Source organism: Eleutherodactylus coqui, chromosome 3 (genome assembly GCF_035609145.1).
Source record: "Eleutherodactylus coqui strain aEleCoq1 chromosome 3, aEleCoq1.hap1, whole genome shotgun sequence".
NCBI classification, from domain to species: Eukaryota; Metazoa; Chordata; class Amphibia; order Anura; family Eleutherodactylidae; genus Eleutherodactylus; species Eleutherodactylus coqui.
This window is the reverse complement of record NC_089839.1, coordinates 131,081,930-131,105,887: the sequence shown is the minus strand read 5'-3', so window position 1 is coordinate 131,105,887 and position 23,958 is coordinate 131,081,930. Positions and strand designations below refer to the sequence as shown.

Here is a 23,958-nt window from a genome sequence, read left to right as displayed (position 1 = left end):
GCTTTGAAAATAATCCCTGTGATACTGTGCTCCCTATAAAACCAAAACCCTGATTGGCAAAATGCATCGGCCCTTCTCCAGTATAAGCAGGCAAGACTGCTACGTAATTAGGCCAAGGTAAGGTCCCTGAATTGACATATAGCTGATACACTGAGGAATATTAAGTCATTGCAGCCCATTGTGAAGCCATCCCAGTGATTGAACTAATCACAAAACACTATTTCCTTTTAAATTACAAGTGAAAGTTAAGTTTTAATTAAAATCTATTTATTCCTCACATTGTTTTACCTTTCGATAGAGATGACAAAAGCAAGAATAACCTATCCACTGAACACATGCTGGTTTTAGTAAGCTGCTATTGGATGTTAGACCTGAAGGGAGGATTGTTCTGTAAAGGCAAAAGAGACATGCAACAGTGTGCTAATCACATTACTGGGATCAGGGGTCAAGTCAGGTCTCAGCCGCTCACTATACAAAGTATAATGCCATAGGTTACTAAATTTTTGTAGGAGTTAAAGGGAGTTTCTAGTACTGAACTACTGATGGCCAATGCTTCACATAGGTCACCAACAGTTGATAGCCAGAGTTCACTGGTCGGGAACCACACTGATCAACTGATTGCCCAGAGTGTTGCCTGGAAACACACAGCTCTGTACGCACTACAATGACCCAGGATGGTACTGCAGCCATAGTTGCCTGCAATACTAAAAAAGAGGCTCCAACACACCAAAATTTGACTGTAAAAACTTTATTTTGTTCACTCTCGAGATTCATTGTTCTTGAGCCTCTTTTCTGGATTTCATTAGGCTGATCACTCTGCATGCAGTCTCTGGCTGAGGTCTCCAGGTGAACTGGCGTCCTCCGATTCATTTTAAATTTGTGCCCGCAATACTATCCTTGTCCACTGCATTGTGTATGGCGCTGTGCATTTCCACAAACGTATTGGCTCTCTACAGTAGCCTGGCAATCAGCAGGGTTCCCATGCAGCGGACCCCTGCCAAATAAATGTTGAGGACCTATCCTGAGGATAGGCCATGAATAGTTCAGTCCTGGAAAACCCTTTTAAGTTCAAAGATATGCAATTAGATTTAGGTCACAAATGACTGGGCACATTGAGAGAACATGGGAATCAATTATAAACTTAACAGCAATCCTCTAAAGTGCTGATTATTGCACTTCTACATCTAAAGAAATCGGACTGGGTTTATTGCCTAGCTTCTAAAAAATGATGTTAAACAAGAAACATCATTCAAAAGGGAAGTCTTCCATTTGACCCCATTTTTCCCAGCATTTACTAAAAAGGAGGCACAAAATGACCCCATTTAACATTTTTCGGAGATGCAAAACCATCACACTAGCTAAACGCTCGGAAAACATATAATTTAGCAGGCAGTATTCGGCAGGGTTCGTGCTCTTTCCTGGCACGCCATTTAAGGAGCCCAAGCCTGTGACATTTCAATGCAAAGCAGGCTGCCTGGGAAGTAGACTAACGCTAATCAATAGATCTGACTCAGTGAAAAAGCCTAGGACTGATAAAAGAAGGCATCAAACATGAAGACAGATCATTACCTCGTCTTGCAGCTGTCTATCATTTAAACAGAGGTGCAAAGCGCCGTTCCTTAAGTATCACTTTTTAGTCGGCTCCCTCTGAAATACTATTTCAAAAGTGGCCTCTTTGTGCCGAGAACGGCTATTTAACTAAAAGGGGTTGGGTCCCGTTTTCATTTTTTAGTGTAAGAAAGCACAGCTATTAGTTCTCAAGTACTTTCACAATGAGATATTCAGACACTTCTTTAAAGTAAGACAGTTCAGAGGCTGCAGCAGAAGAAAAAACTGCAGCTTTACAAACTAAGTAACATTCAAAGTGTTTATAGTTCTGCCCTGGTGCTTAATGGCAGAGCGACGTGCAATCATCATCTTCATTATACAGCTCTGACTATGCATGTGGGCTTTCAAAGTGAAGCTACAATACACATCAAACAAGCAATGCGAGACCATATATTAATTGTGGAATGCCACATGATATATCTGTAAATACAAGGCAATGTGTTGTGCACTTGGTACACTGAAGACTTCGTTAAAAAACAAACTCCCGCCAACTTCCAAGATCATTATTATTTAGAGACACTGGCCATGTTGGTCTATGTACCTAAACAGGGTATTAGTGTATCTTGACGCCACCAAGAACTCCTGGTGGAGCCAAGATTGACAAGGGGGTGACGTCCCCTGTACCTGATTGGCTGCACACATGGCAGGTCTGCAGGTCTTGGCAGACCACTAAGTATGTATTAGCCATTCATACCGTGGCCCCCGCTGCTCACACACATCCCAGGTGAAAGTGCCTTCCCTGGCGGCGTCCCACAATGTGGTAAACCCCTCACTGGGGAAGCGGTGAGCGGGCTCGGCAGCAGGGAGGCCACAGCGCTGGGGCCACAGACACCTGACAGGCGGCGCTCGGAGACAGAAGGGATCGGGACACTAGATTGATTGCAGCGGCAGATAGCCACAACGCACAGCAACCACCATGTAAGTTGCACATCGCGGCCACCAGCATGGAGCCCACAGTGCTGGAGGAAAAAACTGTCACAGCCAGCGGGCATCCTACAGCGCCGCAGAACAGTGAGTATAGTGAAGCGGGTGGAGGAAAAAAAAAAAATCACTGACAGCCACCGCCCGCAGACTGTAGGGATCCCACAGCGCCGCGGAACACTCGCCACTGTCATACATAGATGGCTTTCAGCTGTGTATCCGCACCTAACACACAGGGAGGGCAGCACCTTCCAGGACCTTGCCCTATTACGCCAATCAGGAGCTAGGGGTAGGACAGGAGCATTCCTCCATGAACCCCTAGCTTCCGGTGGCGTCAAGATACACTAATACCCCTAAACAGATGGATGTTGTAAACCATGATAAACAAAAAAATAGCTTTTAACCAAATGTACTTATTTTTTTTGCTGCAATTAGGTGCAATTTTTGGCACAACTTGATCCATACCCCCTTTTATGAAGCCATGCCCTTTTTCGAGCAAGTCTGAAAAAGAGTCTGAAGATGCATTAAAACAAAACAAAAAAAAAATACAGTGCTGCAAAGCATGGTGCAATTTGCACCAAAAAATGGTCATACTATGGTGAATAGTAAATCTGACCCATAGAATTTATGGCCACTGTATTACAGATCTAGCTTCTCAGGTTTTACACTTCTTGTTTCTTCTGATGTCATTCAAGCATGTTTTTAGCAATTGGGTCGCACAAATGACAAAGGAGGCAAGGGGGATAAAAACATGGTTGTGGTTTTACAACTGAGCAGTCAGCCATATAATGTCAGATGTCCCCACTTCAGAATAAATGGGATACAGAAATTTTTCTGGTCCAAGAAAAATTTCCTGTACTGAGATTAGTGAATAGGAAATTTGCTAAATGCAGGAAAATGTCCACCCACACAACAGCCCATAACGTATATCTTCAGAGCCAACTTGTATGTAGAACTTCTTGGAAACCATCTAAAAGAGAAATTAGCAGCTCTTAGGTTGCGTTTCAACACAAACAAAACGACTAGTGGTTGAAACCTGTCCAGTTCCGGCAGCCAACTGCCGCACGATATAGCTGATCAAGCCGGCGACATTGTTCCCCTATTGGGAACCGCGGCTGGGTGGAGTTTCAGGTACAGGCTGTTTTAGCTGTGTGGGAACAACCCTTCGGACTCATTTACACAGGGGTATTGTCACTGTGTGTTTTCCGCACACGTATTTCCCATGTGTAACATGTGGTGAATCGGATGCAATGAAAGTCCATGGATTTTCATACTTCCATTCACACTGGCGTGTGGGCACTGCATATCAGCATGCTCCATTTCTCTGCGTATCATACGCAGCCCTAGAACAGACTATGTATGAAACACTGTCCATACACAGGCACTGCAAAGGGGAATTTGAAAAAAAAAACAAAAACCATTTTATATATATATTATATATATATATATCCATCCGTGTGAATGAGTCCTCAGGCTGCATTTACAAGGGCGTTTTGGTTTCCTCCGCCATAACGGGAGCAGGAAATGTAACATAGTAACTATAAAAAGTGGGCTGTGTGAAAGCAGCCTTAAGGCTGGGTTCACACAGGGCAGAATTGCTTTGGAATTTCCGTGTGGAATTTGATTAGCCTGAGACTAAGCAGCAAAGTGCAGAATTTCTGTGCGGTCCCGCTGCGGACATTCCGGGAGATTTCCACCCCGTGAAAACCCAGCATGTGATTAATGCTGCCTGTACAAGGGCGGGTCGGACCCCACATGCGGGATTCCCGCAGCAGAGTTCGACCCAATGCCCGGCCAGTGACCCCAGCGTACCTTTCCGCTGTCTTCTCTAAGCGCTGTGGAATAACTTGGCGCTATACAAATAAAGATTATTATTATTATTCTCCTCTGCTACTTATTTACCGGCCAACGCACAGTACAGAGGATGCTGCACGGTCGCTATGGTGATGACGTGGCTGCCGCGACCATACTGCGATGAGGATTACAGAATGGTCATGGGACGGACAGCTTCCTAATGACTTCAATGCCGGCCGTGTGTAGCCTGCACAAAATCACAGCATGCTGCGATTTCTCCCCCATGAGTGGAAAAATCACGATCGATTTCCGCTCGTGGGCAGGAAATCGCATATTGTTATAGCATGCTGTGGGCTGGATTTGATGCAGAATCCCGCTCTGGATTTCGCAATGCAAATCCCCCCGTGCGTAGGAGGCCTAAGGCTGCCTGTCCACAGGCGTTGCAGTTTCCTGTGGCGGATCTCCGCCGCGGGAGCCGGAGCCGGATCTCCGCGGTGAGCCTATATGACAGATAGGCTGACCGCGGAGAATCGCGAGAATTCGCAGCGTGCTGCAAATTGCCGGCCACAAGCGGAGAATCGCAATAATTCTCCGCTCATAGACAGGGGGACTGCGCTTTCCATAGCAACGCTATGGAAAGCGTGCATTGCGTTCCTCGCGGCCGAATTATCGCCGCGGGGAACACAATGCAAACCCGCCTATGGACAGGCAGCCTAAATGTTACATTGCTTAACATGTGGAAAATAGAGGTCCTGTTATTAGGGAAGTCTACTAACAAACTTGTTTGACAAATGGACCTCACTGATCCCTTCCATAGCTCCTATTTAAAGAAAATCTGTCAAAATTGTTTGCAGCCCTCTCTCAGAACAGCAAATGGTAATGACAGTAACATAACTGATCAGTGGATCTGTGCAGTAGTTTGGGAGAAACTTGCATTTTATTAGTAGCAGCGAAACACAGTGGCCTACAGGAAGTAGTCCTCGATATTCATGAGCTGCAGGCTAGCTCAACCCATCCTGCCCTCCAGCCACTGTCTGACTTCCATGCCCATTACTGTACAAAGTGAGACAGATGTCAATCAGTAGCTTGAGGGCAGGGTGGGCACGGCAATCTGCGGCTCATAAAAAAAATAAATAAAAAAAAACACGAGGACAAATTTCTGTAGTCCTCAGTATCCGACTGCTACTAATAAAATGCAAGTTTCTCCCAAGCTACTGCACAAACACATATAGCAGACATACCATTGTAATCAATATAGCGGTCACTATCTTATGTGGTACTCAGAGAGGGATGCAAAAAGATGGTGGCAGTTTTCCTTTAAACCAAAACTTAAGTGTATTGCTATGTTTATTTACTAGAAGGGTAACCGCTTCTAAATTCGTTCTAGTTCATTTGCAGGTAAGTACATTCTCTTATGTTTGAATAGGGAAAATACAATTTGTTACAGACATTAAATGACTTTATGGCCATTAGATGAGGGAATTGATTTTGCCAGACTTCTTCCTGCAGGATGATTAGTTCTCCCGTTTACAAAATTAATTTTAAAATCTATAGAAGTTTATAAGGCTGCCTTCATAAAATAAGACTATTTTAGTAAATGGGACCACGACAATAAGTTCTCAGTAGGTGTTCTTTTTACTCTACATGACGTGACAGTGAAATGGAATCCCAATGGGACTTCATATGAAGCACACAGCTCATCTACAATAGTTAAGACGAAGGAGCCTACACTCATAAGAAAAACGTACTTACAGTAATTGTCTATCATACTTCTATACTCAGAATCTTGTTTTGAAGAGAGGGGGATACCAACCCGATCAAGGCAAAAAGATGATTGTCCCCTGCTGACTTAGTAGGGCACCGGCCATAATGTATGTTGTCTGTATTCTTTGTATGCAGCAGCCAACACCAACTCTCATAACGCTTAATTTCTTTGGGCTTCCATCCTACGCACATGTATGTTTTTACCTACACTTGAAAAGCATTAATGGGGCTCAAAAGTATCACAGAAACCATCATGGCTTATATTTTAAAGTAGCTGCATTGTTCGTTAATGATTAGATAAGATGAAGCAAAGGCCTAAAAACTTTTCTAAGCTGTTCGTTTCTGAGGTTGGGGATGTTTTATTTATTTATTTTTAATGTAACTGAAGCTTCCCGTAATCATTTCTTATTCAGTCCACATGCTTGCAGGGAGAACCTCAGTGCTTTGAACTTTTCTCAACTACTTTCAAAGGATGAGCGAGGAAAAAAAAAAGGAGAGAGCAGGAAACTGGGAGGAGGGAGTATGAGCAAGAGGGAGAGAGGAGAAAAAAAGAATAAGACAGAAAAGGACACATCAAGGTGAATGGGATTTCCACATCGTTTATCCTGCAAGAAAGCACATGCTTTAATCTACTCTGAACCAGATACAGCCTTATTTAGGGCTGTTTTTTGTCTACAAAATGAAGCTGCTAAGTAGTATAACCCAACGCTTCGGCTTTATTTTCCTAGTTAAACTAGTTTCACATGGTTACTTTACCAACACTAAAGTCACTTGATGTGGGATTCTATGAGCAATAAGAGGGTATGTGAAGTCCTATCACCTGGAGTCAAGATGATGATCGTGGAGGTCATGCAACAAGGTTGTGATCACACGTGTTAATGTGATGAGAAAACTGGAAAAACAGCAGCTGCCCACAATCGTAATTCCAAGTGAGCAGGTTTGAATGATGGAATTCACACACCACTGAGCAAGAAAGTGTTCGCACAGCGCAGTTTTGGTGCAGGATCGGTGTGTATTTATTTAAAAGGGGTTACCAAACCTTTTAATATTGATGCCTATTCTCAGCATAGGCCATGAGTATCCGATTGGTGGGGGACCACCGCTCTAGATTCCCACGCATCAGATCACTGAAGAATGTGTGAGCGCTGCAGACTCTTCAATGTATACACCATAGTACAAACCCATTGTACTCAAATTGCCATACTACTTATGGCGGATGTTCCAAGTACTACCGTACAGGCTTGTCTCATTTAATTTAATAGGACAAGCATTAGTATTCAGAATTGCAGCTATAAATTACCTGCATTGAAAGGCTTTTTTGTACAGGCATAAGATAACTTGAGGACTATATTCACACTTGGGTGATGTGTTACAGAAATTTCTTCATCTATCCAAAACATCCAAGTGGTGTTTGCAGAGGTCCGTCCATTTTCTTCAAGTAAAACTAGAGTAGTTGCCAAAACTTTTCAGTACTCTTAAATAAAACCAGTATACAGTTGTAACCTGTGGAAAGAACGAGCTAGAATACTCAGACAGCAAGATATTCAACTTACGAAAAGATTTATCCAATTAGTCCACAACTGGAAAGGGAGGGGTTCTTGGGAACCTTTACACGGGCAGACACTGTTTGCATATACAGTATGTCAATAGACAAATGTGCACCATTCAGAGTCTTCAAAAGGAACAGATAAACCTAAAAGGGGCCATACACGTTTGAAGAACGTTGTCCAAGCCTACTGACTTTGGTACCAACCAACTGTGTACAGTGGTGTTCTGACTCTGCCAGCCTAACAGAAGAAGTCAGGGAGAAGAATTGGGCTTACTCCACTCTACCAATTGAAAAAAAAAAACAGAATGGATGCTTGGCTGAGCTGAGCATGCATCCGAATGAGTGTCTCGCTGACAGCCATCTAAAGTGTAGGGCCAGTTTAAAGGGGTTATTACAGGGTTTGTTTTTTTCAAATTATGCTCCTCACGTATAAAAACAATAAAATATCCACTACTCCCCTCTTTCGGCACCACACCTCTGGTCTTCCATGATTCCATGCAGAATCACAGGCTTCCATGTATGGGATGTCCCAGGCTCTGCAGCCAATCACAAACCTCAGAGTTCCAAATCTGGAGGTCTACGATTGGAAGCCGCAGCCTGTGACGTCCTGTAAATAGGCAGAGTACAGCTTGCCAAAACAGACCCAAAGCAGAACTGTGACGAGACGGAAGCATAGGGGGTTTGTTTTTATACATGAGGATCGCAAATTTGTGGAAAAAATAATAATTTTGACACCCTTTTTAAGTGTGTAAACAAAAGGTAATTCCCATTACAAAATGATCCTCAAGGTCTTATTTCTGGAGACTATGTATATAAGATATAGTCTACAAACTACACTGCTGAATTAGCTCGGCATTGAAATGACACAGTTACATTTTTCTTCCATATCACAAACAGACTCACTTCTCTTGGATGGAGATGAAAAGTACTTTGGGAATCCGCTGACCATTATGATGGACTCTATATAGAAGTTTAAACAGACAATTCAACTGAAATGCCCATTTCTCTCAGTGACCAGGCTTAGCTACGGCTCAAATTTAGGTTTTTTCCCCCTTTATACAGCGTCCATAAACTTCAAAAGCTTCCAAAGCATATGTAGAATTTTTCCACAGACCCCTCATCTACCTGACAGAGGCCAAAATAACTTCCTTTTGGAAGCGTATATGCATTGGCATACTTTTATTAGTATAGGAAAATGCAATTTGCTGCACTCATATTGGGCCACAGCAAAAACGTATATCCTCAGTATGCTTTTTTTTAAATAACATTAGAGACTATAAGCAATGCATGCGCCAGATGTAAAAGAACAAAGTGGCATTACCACTAGTGGTAGTACAGTGACTCAGTGGTTAGCAATTTGCCTTGTAACCCTGGGGTCCAAGTTGAAAAAGGACCAATGACAATTTGTGTATAGAGTTTTGTATGCTGTTCCTGTGTTCGTGTTTGGATTCTGCTTGACCAAAATAATGGACTACACTATTCTGTCCTACACAAGTGCCAGAAAGAAATTGAAACCTGTTCAGAGACCAAAGGGATAGGCGTTTGATTATTGAAAGCCTACGGTTCGGTTCAGAGTTCCATCTGAATTTTCAGTGACAAAACAATGGGACAGAAAAGCTTGACGCGCAAACGCTGTGTGAACCCAAACTTATTGGTAGAGGAAATGTTTAGTAAAAATTGATTTCCTAGACAACACATTGGTACCCATACACCTTCGACAGCTGTTGGTTAACTGCTTGTTTGGCCAACATCTATTTATCCCAACTCCCCATAAATGCTTGAACCAAGCATATATGAGTTCTCCTTGGGGACAGAGGAGAAGACTGCTGCCAGGCTCCTCTGGCAGCAATTTATATCCAGGAAGAACACAAGGATTAACCATTAGAATTTAACATGCCTGATCCTTCTTCCCACCAACATCTGTTGGGGAGAGTCAGGAGGCCCTCTATCAGCGAGTTCAGACAACTTTTCCTTAAAGGGGTTGTCCCGCAAAAGCAAGTGAAGTTAAGCACTTCTGTATGGCCATATAAATGCACTTTGTAATATACATCGTGCATTAAATATTGGCCATACAGAAGTTATATACTTACCCCCCCGGTGTTGGCATCCGTCTCCATGGCGCCGACCGAAGCCTTCCTCTGCCTCAATTAGATGCGCTTGCGCATTCTGCTCTTCTGTCCCGTAGAATGGGGCCGCTCCGCATGCGCAGACGACCTGTGCGGCGCGAGCACGCCGGAGCGGCCCCATTCAACGGGACAGAAGAGCAGACTGCGCAAGTGCGTCTAATTGAGGCAGAGGAAGGCTTCGGTCGGCGCCATGGAGACGGGAACGCCAACACCAGGGGGGGGGGGGGTAAGTATATAACTTCTGTATGGCCAATATTTAATGCACGATGTATATTACAAAGTGCATTTATATGGCCATACAGAAGTGTTTAACTTCACCTTTCTTTTGCGGGACAACTCCCTTTAAATTTATATGGGGGACTTAACACAAAATATTTGGTGCCAAGTACTAGCAAGTATATGAAATGAATCATGCTTTGAATTCACCATAGTATAAAGAAAGACTAGTGGGAATAGAGGCATCAGGGCTACAGGGAAAGATGGAGGAGACATCAGATAAGATGTAATAGTTCATTCCTGGTTCCTAGTGCTTAATAAATATGGGACCTCGAAAGTTGTATGAGAAACAGCATAGAAACTGACTCAAAGTAAATGGAACAGGCTTTGTACAAGGCTTTTTAAAAGAAAAAAAAATGGATAAGTATAAAATGTAGATATTTTTGTTCACTACCCATGGGAACCGCCAAGACCAAGTCCTATGAAGCAGGAAAAGAACGTCTAGGAACACTGCCAAAATGTACTCATCATAAAATACTCTTCCCCTGGTTTTAAAAGGTTAAAGTGTTACCGATTCTAAAGGACAAAAATACCATGTATTTATTTTCTAATTTTGTCTCTTGAGCTTGCCAATACCTGGTGTTGAAAACAGTACTTTTTATGAGGGAGCTATTCTTAGAACTAGCACGGCTATGTCTATTAGTGAAAACAAACACTACATCTAGAGGTCTACATGTCAGTCACATTTAGATGCCACAATCACTGGCTAAATCAATGGATTCCATTTTTTCACCTGTCTATATAGCCTGTATTCATTGACCCTGAATGTTATCTCCAATATGCTGAAAACCGAATTTGAAATTTTAAAACTTCACTTTTGTCAAATTTGGAGTTGTTAACAGAAGTTTAAAGTGGTATGTAACTTTTCAGAACAAGCTGCTGTGTGTATCCATGAGGAATAACACTGTTTTGGGCCATTATCTAACTTGTATCCTATATTTTTCCCCATTTCTGCAACCTGTATCTGTGAGCCTCAGTTCTCTCAAGACTGCTGGGAAGAGCCTAGCTGCTGTGTTGAGTTCTATTGTACATAGAGATCTGCAAATTCTGGTCTCTGTCACACACAGAGACATAGCATCATCATATAGAACACTAACGCAGTACTAAGCAGTGCAGATGTGAATTGCAGATAACGGATCATTAGATTCTGTAACCTGTCTCTTCCTCCCCTCTGCCCTCATAGACATCAATGAACATGACAACTCATCACCCTCCACCTCTAGTTCTGCCACTGAGCCATCTCCAGCTAGGTCCTTGCAAGTTATACAGCCAACACCTGGCTGCAATGGTAATTTAACCTTTTAAATTAAGTAGGAGGGGAGAGTACCTTTGTTACCCCCCATCAGCCCACTATGAAACAATCACAGGGTGCTGATGGGTTCCCATGGTAGCACGGAATCTAACAATGAGAGGCAGAGAGTAATAGAAGAACACTGACAACACTATACAGGAGTGCGTTCTATAGATCATCAAATGGAGAGATTTTAACATTTTCAGAAAAAAGTGACAAAAAACTCAATGATTCAAAATTGCACTCCATACCAGTTTTGGTATGTGTAATATATAGATCTACATCCTGCACAGTGAATGACGCATAAACAGCAAACCCTAACTCCGCTTTTTCAAATTTGACAGTTCATTTTCATTTAGAAGAAAGTTTTAATTTTGTTAAAGGAGTAAAACAGTTGTATAAGGCCGCCTGCACACGGGCGAAAATCCCGCAACGGGATTTCCCGCGGGATTTCCGCCACTGAAAGTTTGCATAGGAGTGCATTACAATACGCACTCCTATGCAGACGGCCGCGGTTTGGCCGCGCGGCAAACAAACTGCGACATGTCCTATTTTTGTGCGGTGCACGCACTCACCCGGCCGCCGGCTCCGGTCTGCGCATGCGCCGGCTGCGCCGCAGCCGGCACATGAGAGAGCTGGGGCCGCCAGGCGCGGGAGAGTACGCGCTCGTCACTGCAGGCTCTCGGGTCGGGTCCCGCGGCGAGAATTCTCGCTGCCGGATCCGACCCGCCCGTGTGCAGGCGGCCTAAGCGTGTTATTGTAGCAACTGAACTAACCCGCAGAATGAAGGAAACATCCTTGTAACAGCAAACTGAATCCCATAAAAAGAAAATGAAGTAATAAATGTAATCCTCATTTTTCTATTCTACCCACATTTTTTATTTATTTTCTCAGTGCAGAATATGGTACATAAAATCATAGACCTTTGTATACTTTTTATACTGGATAACTGTTAGGAACAGTAAACTATGCTAATCCATACAATTGATAAAGTGCCAAAAGGATGTGCAAACTAAACAGATCCGAACTCAACTAATTATCTTTATCGTAGAAGGGCCTACAAAAAAGTACACTCTTGGACATTTCCATAACTACCATAGAATTTGAATGGGGCACCAGGGTACATGCTTGTCCACTTGTGCTGGAGAAGGAACAGGGGCTCAGGACCTGGTTCTTCCAATTGGCAAAGCCCTCACCAATGATTTCATCTATTTTGTGTATAGGTAACACATGCATTTGGTGGCAAAACTCCTTTTTAGGTGGTTTCATATAGAAAAAGTACTGTGTTTAAGCGTTTTTCCTGGTGTATTTTTTACTTATTTTTTTCTTTTAAACTGCTGCGGCCAGATGTTAGATGTAACATAGTAGGTTAGGCTGAAAACAGACACATGTCCATTCAGCTGAGCCTATTACGCCCCAATGTTGATCCAGAGGAAGGCAAAAATAAAAAAAATAATAATGATGTAGAAGCCAATTTTCATCATGTAGTTGAAAACACAAAATTCCTTCCCGACTCCAGTGTTGCAATCGGAATAATCTCCGTATCACCAACCCATCTGAGTAATCCGTGATATAACATGTAATATTGTAACACTCAAGAAAGGCGTCCAGGCCCCTCTTCTACTCTTATCAAATTTGTCATCACCCCGACCTCAGGCAGAGAGTTCCATAGTCTCACTGCTCTTACAGTAAAATACCCCCTTCCACGTTGGTGCTGAAACGTTCTTTCCTCTAGACGTAGAGGGCGCCCCCTTCTTACAGTCACGGTCCCAGGCATAAATAGATGGGGGTAGATCTCTGTATTCTCCTCTGATATAATTATACATAGTTATTAGAGCGTCTTCTTGTTACAGTTCTGGGTATAAATAGATGTTAGGCGAGAGCTCTGTACTGACCCCTGATATATTATAAATAAGAGCGCCCCCTTGTCCTGGGTATAAAAGATGATGGGAGAGATCTCTGTATTGTCCTCTGATAAATTTCCACATTGTTATTAGGTCGCCCCACAACTTTTTTTCTTAACTAAATAACCCTAATTTTGATAACGTTTTTTGGGTATTGTAGTCCGCCCATTCCATTTATTCCTTTAGTTGCCACCTTTGTACCTGCTCAAGCTCCGATATGTCCTTTTTTGAGTACCGGTGCCCAAAACTGTACCCAATACGATATAAATTGTATTACAGTACAAACAGGGCAGGATTTTCTGTGGTGTTTTTCCTCACTTCTTGTGAGCTTTTTGGATTGCATGGCCACACCTCTAGAAGTTGCACCAGTTCCTTGTGGAAGAACAGAGAAGGTTCTTGTTTTATTTTATTATGTATAAAAATGTTCCATATATGAACAGATGTGTTATATTCCACATATAGCCAAAGGTGTAGCGACGTTTCGAACAACGTCCTTTGTCAAGCAATTGAGGAGGAACCCTATTGGTACCAGGGTGAAGAAAACAGGGCACAAAAGACAGCCCTTAGTAGTCCTAGGCAGCGAGCAGCGCAAGGAGTCCGGAACCTCTACTGCATGACACACCGAACAGTGACAAAAACACTGCATTGCGCCAATTCATCAAGGATTTCAGAATGATTTTCCTCCTACTTTAAACATAGAAAATCTCAAAACTCTGGGAGTCCAAAACAGTATTTCCGCTATAGTTGGATGACGTGAACACACATTTTATCATAAAACTGTATAAAATCTCTGCCAGCCATGCTATCCGCAGAGGAGCTTCTTCAAAGCATAGCAGGGCTTGAAAGCTTGGTAGATGTCACCAGTCCGTTTCATCCTCGCTCTCTTCTCAATTGGCAGGCAGCAAGAAGATGTGTTTATATTAAGTAATAAGAAACAGATCACCCAGTTTTGCACATGTTGCTTCTTTTCTGAACCTACAAGCTTTGGACATATGATCCTCTCATAAGTGAAGTTTTGCCCGCAGGGACGATGTGCTAGAGGAACCTCTAAAGCTAGAGGTGTTTCAGGTAGAGTTAACATGAGGATGTTCACAGCGTCACCTACAACTCCAGGAGGGGGAACCGTCCTACATCCACAAGGAAGGATAGTCTTGGCAACGAGGGACATAGGACACAATGACAAGTGAGATAATATCGTCTGATTATTCTTAAGCCATGGAAGTTAAAAGATTTCAAAAAGTGCTTTGAAACGTGCTGAAGAAGTAGAGATATATACAAATATGCTTGACAATTAGTGTTGTGCACGCATCCAGGAAGACACCACAAAGAGAAAGAGGTGCAAAGGTTACAGGATTAAGTGAAATGCTATGGGTGCGGCCACACAGGGGGCACAATGTGCTCAAGAGGGGTGCGGCCACACAGGGGGCGCAATGTGCTCAAGAGGGGTGCGCCCACACAGGGCCATTTCCTCATGGATGTTTTTGGTGGATTTCCTCAGCAATGCAAGAATAAGATTTCGAAATTCTCTTTCACATTATTGTGGAAAATCCACAATAAATCTGCCCCGTGTGGACACACGCTAAGGGCCCCCGATATTCATAGGAGAGAAATATTTTCGATAATTAAGAGAATATACAAAGAGCCGGGACTGAGCACGACTTTTGCATCTTGTACTAGCTCACAGTCTTCATTACTAGAATGCCACTTTTTCAAATGTGTCGTCACCTAAGCCGGCAGCACCCAAGCCAACTAATGGGCAATACCACACATAGACTTCTTGAAATGCATGCAGTTATTTCGAGAAGAACAAGAGGTGCTCTGCCACATTTCCCTCTAATTCATAGTTTTCTATAATGATTGGAGAATAAGGTTCAGTTCACATATGTATCGGAGACCAAATCCATTGAAGAGGACATCAGATTTGACACACAAAAAAAGGGCTGCATGGCGAAAGGCTAATTTTTCCCATCATTGGCTACCTCAGCAGAACAGGACATTGTAAGTCAGTGGGGTCTACAGCATATAATCTCTGTAATTAGTGAGGATGGAGAAATGTCAGCAGTGTCCACAGACCCAGCTCTACAATATACTGCACAGGGTCTGATGGCTATCTATTATTCAGCGTGTCACTTGGAGCTCTACTGCATTGTAATCCTCCGCGCAATTGTGTGCAGGGTCTCTTTTCACATTTGTTTGTCTTGAGGGACAGGCGAGTCTCCGGGGCCTGTGAGCGCTGTCTGATCTGTAGATGGGATGAATGGATTAGGAGAGAGCTGGGCCAGCTGTTGCAGGCTTTAACACAACACAACCCTGACAGATGGGTGCCCATATTAAAGCCGACTCTTGTGAAAGGCAGGGCCTGGTGAAAGCCCAGTGTTCTCAGCGGCGGCACCCGTACATTGCACCTCTGCCAACGCGTAGAGAATGCTCACCACAGAAAAGAAGCTAATCACATCACGAATAGACAAAACTCAAGAGTTTTTGTGATATTCCTGTTCAGGCTTTCTTTCAGCAGCGATCCGGAAGCCATCTTCACATTCACTGCTGGCGCATCAGTCTGCCCGAACCGCTCAGTCTTCAGAACAGACTTTCCTAACCTAAAACAATCCTGTTATGTTTCATAATGAGGGGTTCTGCCCTCTGAGCCCCACTTACACACCCGGATCGGAGCAGCCGCAAACAAACAATTCCCCCAGTTTTGGATGGATAACTGCAAAAGCATTAAATACAAACCAAGTATTACCCGAAGGCCGGGCTCACATGGACGTATTTGAAATCACGTAGTGCGCGGCACATCCCAGAAACTCAAATACATCTTCGTTGTTACACTCACACTAGTGTTTTTTTTTTAAATGGCGTATAATACATGTGTAAAAAAGAACGCAATATGTTCTATTTTACATTATGTGCGAGAGAGTCCTATTGCTCTCTATGGGTGCGAACTATAACACCACACATATACAATTACATGACATATGTGCAAGTTTTCTATTATGCATGTTGCTGTGTGACAGAGCAGGAAATAAAAAAAATAAACCAGAAGACTGCGCATGAGAGTGTGCGCAAGATACACTGTCAGACCATGGTAAAGTGCTGCATTGTATATACAATGTTTCACTCTAAGGTCGTCTGAGCCCGGCTTAAAACATCCGCTAAATTGTGTCAAGTTGATAGTTTAAAAATAAAAACATAACCGTAAAGCGTAAGTGCGTATTACGTGTGTTTTCATGTGGGAGTATGTAGCAAGTATGCCTCTATATGTCGACTTGCTGCGTACATTCAATCCCCATAGCCTATTTTGGTGTGTATGTGCATGGAGCATGCACCAAGATAGGACTTGCTGCAGTTTTTTTTTTGCATGCGTATTTCATGCAATATGGGATATTAGTACTGTGTCTGCACATGTAATATACAGTGAACATACATGTTTATGTGAGTGAACCCTAAAATGTATAACTGCACAAAGGCCAAGCTCGTGAAAGAGGCACAAGAGAAGGTACCGCACTGCAGGAAGCGAAATGCAACAAAGTCAGCGAAAACAAAACCGGACAAATTAAAAAGTGTCTAGCAAACACTTGTCCACTGATAGTGTCAGATGCAAGGCACACCTCGCAGGCACATGACGGCGAGCACACCACACAGACAGCTCAGCAACAATTGGTTCCACTTACTTTTACCATCTCCTTCTTCAGGCTCTGCGCTGCAGTCTACTGACAGGGCTCCACACAAGGCTGCTCTCTCGGCTGCAGTCAGGCTCTCTCCCTCCACTATGCCATGGTGGCAAAGTAGTTTTCAAAGGCACCCAAAAAAGACATGTGTTGCCAACAGAACCTCCAGCTGTTTCATTATTCATTGTGGAGGGGTAACTGAAGCCTCTAGGAGGACCCGCCTACCTGTATCATTACTGGCATCCCACATCCCAGCCCAGGGCTCCTTCCTTTGTTCTAGGAATGGCTGCTACAGCTTCACTGACTGCAGCAGACTAGAATTAGGCCTGTATTGCCAGCAGCAGCGATGTCTCCTGACCCCTTTTTATTTTAATAGCAATATCTCTTGTGAATTAAACTGTTGCCTCCTCCTTCACAATCCTCCCCCAAACTAAATTACAAGGAGTGTCTGGAGGGAGAACAGCGAACAATACAGGAGGCGATCTGCCAGAGGTCTACATGACAGGCTGTTGGCTAACACACCCCATGCTACCCTGCAGTGAACTTCTGCTGACACGGGCTCCCAACTACAGTCCCATCATTCTGCCAAAGCGAAACCTCTGCAAGTTGTGAGCCCAAGGCAGTCCGACATCTCACAAGTGTGTAAAGATACAAGTCTATAGGACGCGTCGCTGCTGCTCCCAGAACCACTTTATAGAAAATTATTAATTTATGAAGATATATCGTACACAGCGACATAATGAGTCTACAAACAGTTTATAAAAAAGCTAGATATATAGACAATTCATATGGCCTTCCTTTACTCGACTCAAGGGGTTCACAGGCTGCTTTCACAACTGCGCTGCAACGTCCGTTCAGAGGTTCCATCGCAGATCCGACACAACATACCAGAAGAACAAGTCCTGCATACCGGAAGAACAAGTCTATTAAACGGTGGTCAGCAGAATGGAAACTCAGACTCCATTATAAGTAAAGGTGTTCGTTACGCGCAATTCGGTTTCCTCATAAGACAGAAAATGGTCGGTTAGGGGATTCCCCATTTCTGCTCCCAAAACAAAGATACTATAATACAATAATTGTTAGTAACATCCCTCCCCTAGAACGATTAAAAAGTGTGTATATATATATATTATATACACACACACACACACACACACACACACACACACACACACTATAAATACCTATATATCCATCCATCTCTATATCTATGTCCATCTATACACATATATACACACACTCATTGTTAGTAACATCCATCCCCTAGAAGGATTAAAAAAATATATACCGTATATACCGGCGTATAAGACGACTTTTGAACCCCGAAAAATCTGCTCTGCAGTCGGGGGTCGTCTTATGCGCCGGTAATACAAAAAAAAAAAGCGTAAAAAAAAAAAATCATTACTCACCTCCCCCGGCGTTCTGTCGCTCGCTCCTCGTCCCCGGCGCAGCATTGCTTTCTGAATGCGGGGCTTGAAATCCACATCGCTAAAGATCAGATATTTGAAAAATACGTCTACTACAGAAACCAAGTGAGAAGAATAATTATATACTTCGTAAACTCAGAGCAAATGGAACTAGATGGGGTCTTATCCTGTCGAGACGTCTTCCGTTACATGATGGATGGCTCTTAAGTACAGTCCGCCATGATATGTAGCGCAGTACTAATGCGCTGCTCTGCAGTGAGGAGCCGAGACTTATCAAGTATAATGACTCAATGCATGCTTAAGGCAAATCCAGTTTTCCTTGACGCTGTCAGTTGTAATAAGTGATTTTCCCTTCTGTTCATGCATTTGACAGAAGTTTTTGTACCTGTTACAGTGAATGTATATCCTCACATGATTAGTAAAACCTATTAATGCTTACACAGCGCCTCGGAGGATCTACACCAAGCACTGTAGGACTGCGCTCCGGGAAGGTCTCCCATCTCACACTCATTACTTGTGGTGGGCTGAAATAATGTTATTTCTATATTAAGTATCTTTAAGGACTGCCATAGATCTATAGAACGAAAAGACCAGTGCATAGGCGCAACTCTCGAGAAAACATTGTGGGACAGTAGGATGTATTATCCAACTTCTCTTTTACATTATACTTCTGGGACTAAGGGATAGAGGACCCAAAAGTGCTGGTGGTACCAGTGATGAGCTGGAGACAGCAGGAGAAGGTATTTCATGGCAATATCAGCCAGTTGCCCCGTCTATTTACAGCAGAAATATGGAAAATATTAAACTGGCTTTTTTAACTCCATGCACACCAGATTCACATTATACTTATGATGGCATTCGCCCCATGTCCACGCTTTGTACATAGGGGAGTATAACTATTCAGACCACTCCAAACTACATTTCTGATGCAAAATTACTTCAATACCTATAGTCACGATGACCACCAATCACTACAGTTGTACGGCAGAAGTACGCTAGGGGAGTGAGGCCTCATGGAATCTGGGGGCGGAAAGGGTTAATAACTTTAATAAAAGGTAGATGGAAATGGTTTGTATTGGGGATGGGGGTGGGGGTTCTAACCTGTTTTTTATTAAGCCACTCTAGGGTCAGCTATAATATGAGGAGTCTGCTATGGAAGCTGGGAAGCCTGGCGACAGAGAATGATTGGCCAAGAAGATAATGGCAGTGACCTATCAGGAGAGAACGTCTCTGTGAGGCAAAGGCCTGGCAACAGGCTGTGATTGGTGGAGGTTTGAGCGGGAAGAAGAGAGGAGATATCAAGTCAAGCTGCAGAATCCTGTCACAGTTTTCCTCACAGCATTCAAGGTTGCCCCGCCCACCAGCCCAATGTTTTTTTCGTGATGTGAATGCTTTGTCGCGCCAATTTAAACGGGGGATGTCGCCCGCCTCCTGCGGGTGGACAGAAAGGTTATTAAAAGGACTTTGGTGCAGTAGACTGAAGTATGCAAGACTAAGTCTACAGGTTATATTATATTTGATTTTATTATATTTGGTAGACTTGAGGTGGACGGACTGAGTCTACGTGTTATATCGGTTATGATATTTAATATATTATATTTGATTTTATTATATTTGGTAGACTTGAGGTGGACGGACTGAGTCTACATTTTATATATTTTATGATATTTAATATATTATATTTGATTTTATTATATTTGGTAGACTTGAGGTGGACGGACTGAGTCTACATTTTATATATTTTATGATATTTAATATGTTTTAACCCAGTTTAAATAAATGCCGTGGCCTTTTAATCCAGATTCAGATTTTGTGTATGTTATTTTCTTGGTAAGATAAAAGATATTTGTAGCCTAAGATTCCATGGAATGGACAAGCTGCTGAAGTCCTGATAAGAACAGAACACTGTCGTGTTATTCTGTAGTATACCCATATATATGCAAACACTAATACATTAGGGCATTCTTCTCATCTTGTGTCATTGTATGGAGTTGTACCAAGATTATCCTCTAACCACAGGATAGGTGAGAACTTGCTGATCGGTGGGGGTCTAGTCTGTCACTGTGGGGTCATTTCTCTTCCCTGCAGGGACATCAGAATGGAGCGCTGCCTGAGCAGGTGCCTTCTGTGCTGCATTAATTTAAGTATGGCTGATGGAAATCCATCAGTATAGGCGCTCTGTTACCTCCGCCGTCCCATCAAAAGTGAATACAGCGTTAGCAAGCTTACACAACTGGAGCTCCGTTCTATATTCTCCTCACTGTGGGGGTGGGGTGGGGGGTTAAAGAAGCCCACGGCGAGGACGACCTAGACCCCCCTCCATTATTGAATAGGGGACAACTTGTAATCCTGGTGCAGGCCCTTGAAGGGTATAGAAACGGCAATACAGTGCAATACCAAGCACGGCCGCTGCAATGGGGTCAGAGGAGTCCATTTCCAGCAAAAGTCAGCTCCCATCAACGGTGTACTGGCCCAGTGACCTGCAAAGTCAATTCTTTAGACTCCTGCACACTTCTGACCATAAGCTGCATCCTATCCCAAGCGCCACAGAAGTCTGACTCTACGGAAGTTTATGGCAGCCGTCTGTATTGTCAGTTCACAACGGGGCGGCCAGAATACATCAAAGTAAAAGGGAGAAGGTTAAACTTGAAAATTATATGATGCATATAGAATAATTTGCAGGACTAATTTTGGGACCATTTGGCTTAGCTTTCAACGCTGCCCAAGATGCACCAATTGTCACCCAAGTGTTCCCTTTCTACCACAAAAGGGAGTTCTGCCACCAGCTGTAAACTACATGTTTTACAACCTTGGTGCTCCGCCCCATTGTAGAACAGTCTTACACACTAAATGGTGAAATGCTTGTGTCTGCACCATATTCTGGAAACACTTCATACACGACCCCTTCTAGCTCACCATGAAGCTACTGTCATGCCTTTGACAGTCTGTTATATAGCATTTGTACTGTGCTTTGGCTGTACCGTGTTTCCCTGAAAATAAGACCCCGTCATATTAATTTTTTGCCTCAAAAGAGGTGCTAGGTCTTATTTTTCGGGGGATGTCTTATTATACTTAGCAGGCTTGGTACAGGTCCCTCCCACCCACAGATCATCACTTCCTACTGGTAGTTACGGGATTCACAAATCCCACCTCCAGAGTCAATGGCTCTGATTGGTTCATCGAGCACTGCATTGCTTGGCTGAGCAGCGCTCAAGAACCAATCACAGCCATTGCTTCCTAGAGGTGGGATTTATCAATCCGGTAACTAGGAAGTGCTCTTCTGAGGGTGGACAACAACTGCAAGAAGAGCGTTCGAGCTCCTGAGAGCTGCGGGAGGGACCTGGAATGGGCCTGCAATGCATTGCTTTGTTTTTTTAATGTAATGCAGCTAGGGCTTATTTTTAGGGAAGCTCTTTTTCAATCCTCCCTGAAAACCCTGAAAAAAAAAATCAGACTAGGGCTTATTTTCAAGGTAGATCTTTTCGGGGAAACCGGGTATGTTGTAATAAGACGACGACACAATAGTGCAAGGACAGTTTCTCACTCAAGGTGGACAACAGGACACTAAACACGCCCAGTGCTAGTGACCCCCGACAGCGTGTAAGCCTGTCCAGTGTCACCATAACTGAGGCCTTGGAGGAAGCAGCCAATTCCACAAATTAAAGACTTTGCAGCATACTTGGACTTGAATCTGCTCATTACGACCAATCACCGCACACATCTGCCTACATACTGCAACATGCCGCATCTGATGGCAGCCCAGATCCAAGAATAGAGTCAACCAACCCCTGCTAACAAGCTCCAGCACAACCCTGTCCCACAGCGAGCAACATCCCCATACCAGATCCCTCGTATCAAAGATAGCAGTTTCACATACCATAAACCCCCAGTACAACCTGCGCCTAAACTAATGCCTGTAGTACAGACACAGCCTTTAAAAGGAGGAAGTAATAGATGACAGCTATCACGGGAACACCAGATTTAAAAACCACTAGAGTGCATCAGGTTCTCCACACATCAATCTATCTTCAGATCCATCGTGTAGAGATCAAGGGATGTCCGATTTCCTCAAGTTCTTTGCATGATGTGAGCTTGTAACCAAAGGGCTCTCAAAGTTTGATGACCAACCTGAAAGTTTATAGAGCATGGCGATCTTCATTCAGGAATACAATCAAAGGTCTCAATCTGTCTGCAAGTGAAGAGTTTGATCTTCTAGTCAAGTGGCTGGGGATGAATCAGTAGAGCATGCTAAGCGGATTAGAGACATTAGCATTAACTACCCAAGAGGGCTAAATGTGATATGGGAGAGACTTGAGTGTTATGGCTCACCAGAAGCCATAGAAAATGCACTTTAAGAAAATTGGAGATATGCCCAAGATTCCCAACCAAAGTTTTCAGAAGAGGAGAAGTGATCTGCTGATGGATCTCCGAAGGAGATTTACAAGTTCTGGCATTCCTAGATACAGCACGTGGGGTCAACCCCATAGTACAGAGATTAATTTATAATCTACAAGAGAAGTGGATCATTCAGGGCTGCCAATACAGACTAAACAGTCATTCCTTCCCTTTTTGCTTCTTGTGGACGTTTTGCACCAACAAGACCAGAAACAATCCTAGTTTTGACCTTACAATGTTTAACACTGCTCATCCTAAATGAAGTAGGCTCATTTACATGCAGACACAATCTTTCAAATGATTAAATGATTGACAGTTTTAGCAATCATTTTGCATAAAGTACTATGGGGCACCATTGCCCATTAGCACTTTATCAGCTTCATTTGCAAGCAAATGAGCCTCCAGGAGCTGCTTACAGAACTCAGCAGGTAGTCTGAGCGCCGCAATTCGCTCCTTTGTTCTCCCATTGGCTGTCACGGGCTGCCAGCATGAATACAATGTAATCAGCCACTCCCGTGGAGAACACAGCATGCGGTCAATGTTATCTGCTCTCTGGCTGAATGATGGATTTTAAGCTCACCTTAAAATCATCATTGAGCCAAAGAGTAAATGATGGGAGCATTTACACAAAACTATTATCGCTCATATGCCATCGTTTTAACGAATTTTGGACGATAATCCTTGCGTGTAAATGGGCCTTAAACCTTCCTTGCTTTGTAACTTCAAAAAGGTCCACCTGTAGCCATACACAAAACCAGTGTATCCCTTGCAGACTCCTCATGTGAGACTCGCAGAACAGCAGAGACAGAGACGGCCTTAACTAAAAACCATAACAGAGAACGCAGTCTACACATGAAACCTCAGCAACAGCTTAAGTGCCAGAGGTTTAGAGGAAAAGGATCACAAAACCTTCCTTAAGAAAAGCCATATCTGCTACAGGTGCTGTGCATCAACTTACCATACAAAAGGACTGTACAGCAAGCATCAAATACTCAAAATGTAACAGCAAAAAGCAAAATATGGTTCTACACCCAGGGTCAGCTCCCTGATCTCAAACACCGCCAAATCAAGCCGCATAGAATAGCAAGGAGGAGAAAGAGACAGCATGCCTTGAAGGGCTACCCTAGTGCACTCAAGTCTATGGAGGTCGTGCGGCAAATCCTGCTCCAAGATTTGTCTGGTTACGGTTTACCGCATTAGTCACAAATAAATGGTGGTAAGGTTGTATGTCAATC

General features: G+C 43.3%; 1 protein-coding gene across 11 annotated transcripts in view; it reads right to left on the bottom strand.

Moving 5' to 3' along the window:
* ARID1B (AT-rich interaction domain 1B) overlaps window positions 1-23,958 on the bottom strand; it is a 490,608-nt gene that overhangs the window by 294,725 nt on the left and 171,925 nt on the right. The window contains exon 1 of one of the 11 annotated variants that reach the window (XM_066596079.1): window positions 16,905-17,034. The exons of the other annotated variants lie outside the window; for them this stretch is intronic. Coding sequence (XP_066452176.1) covers window positions 16,905-16,913 — 9 coding nt within the window. The 5' untranslated portion in view covers window positions 16,914-17,034. Of the gene's footprint in view, window positions 1-16,904; window positions 17,035-23,958 lie in introns of those variants that run through there. 11 annotated transcript variants of the gene reach the window in all.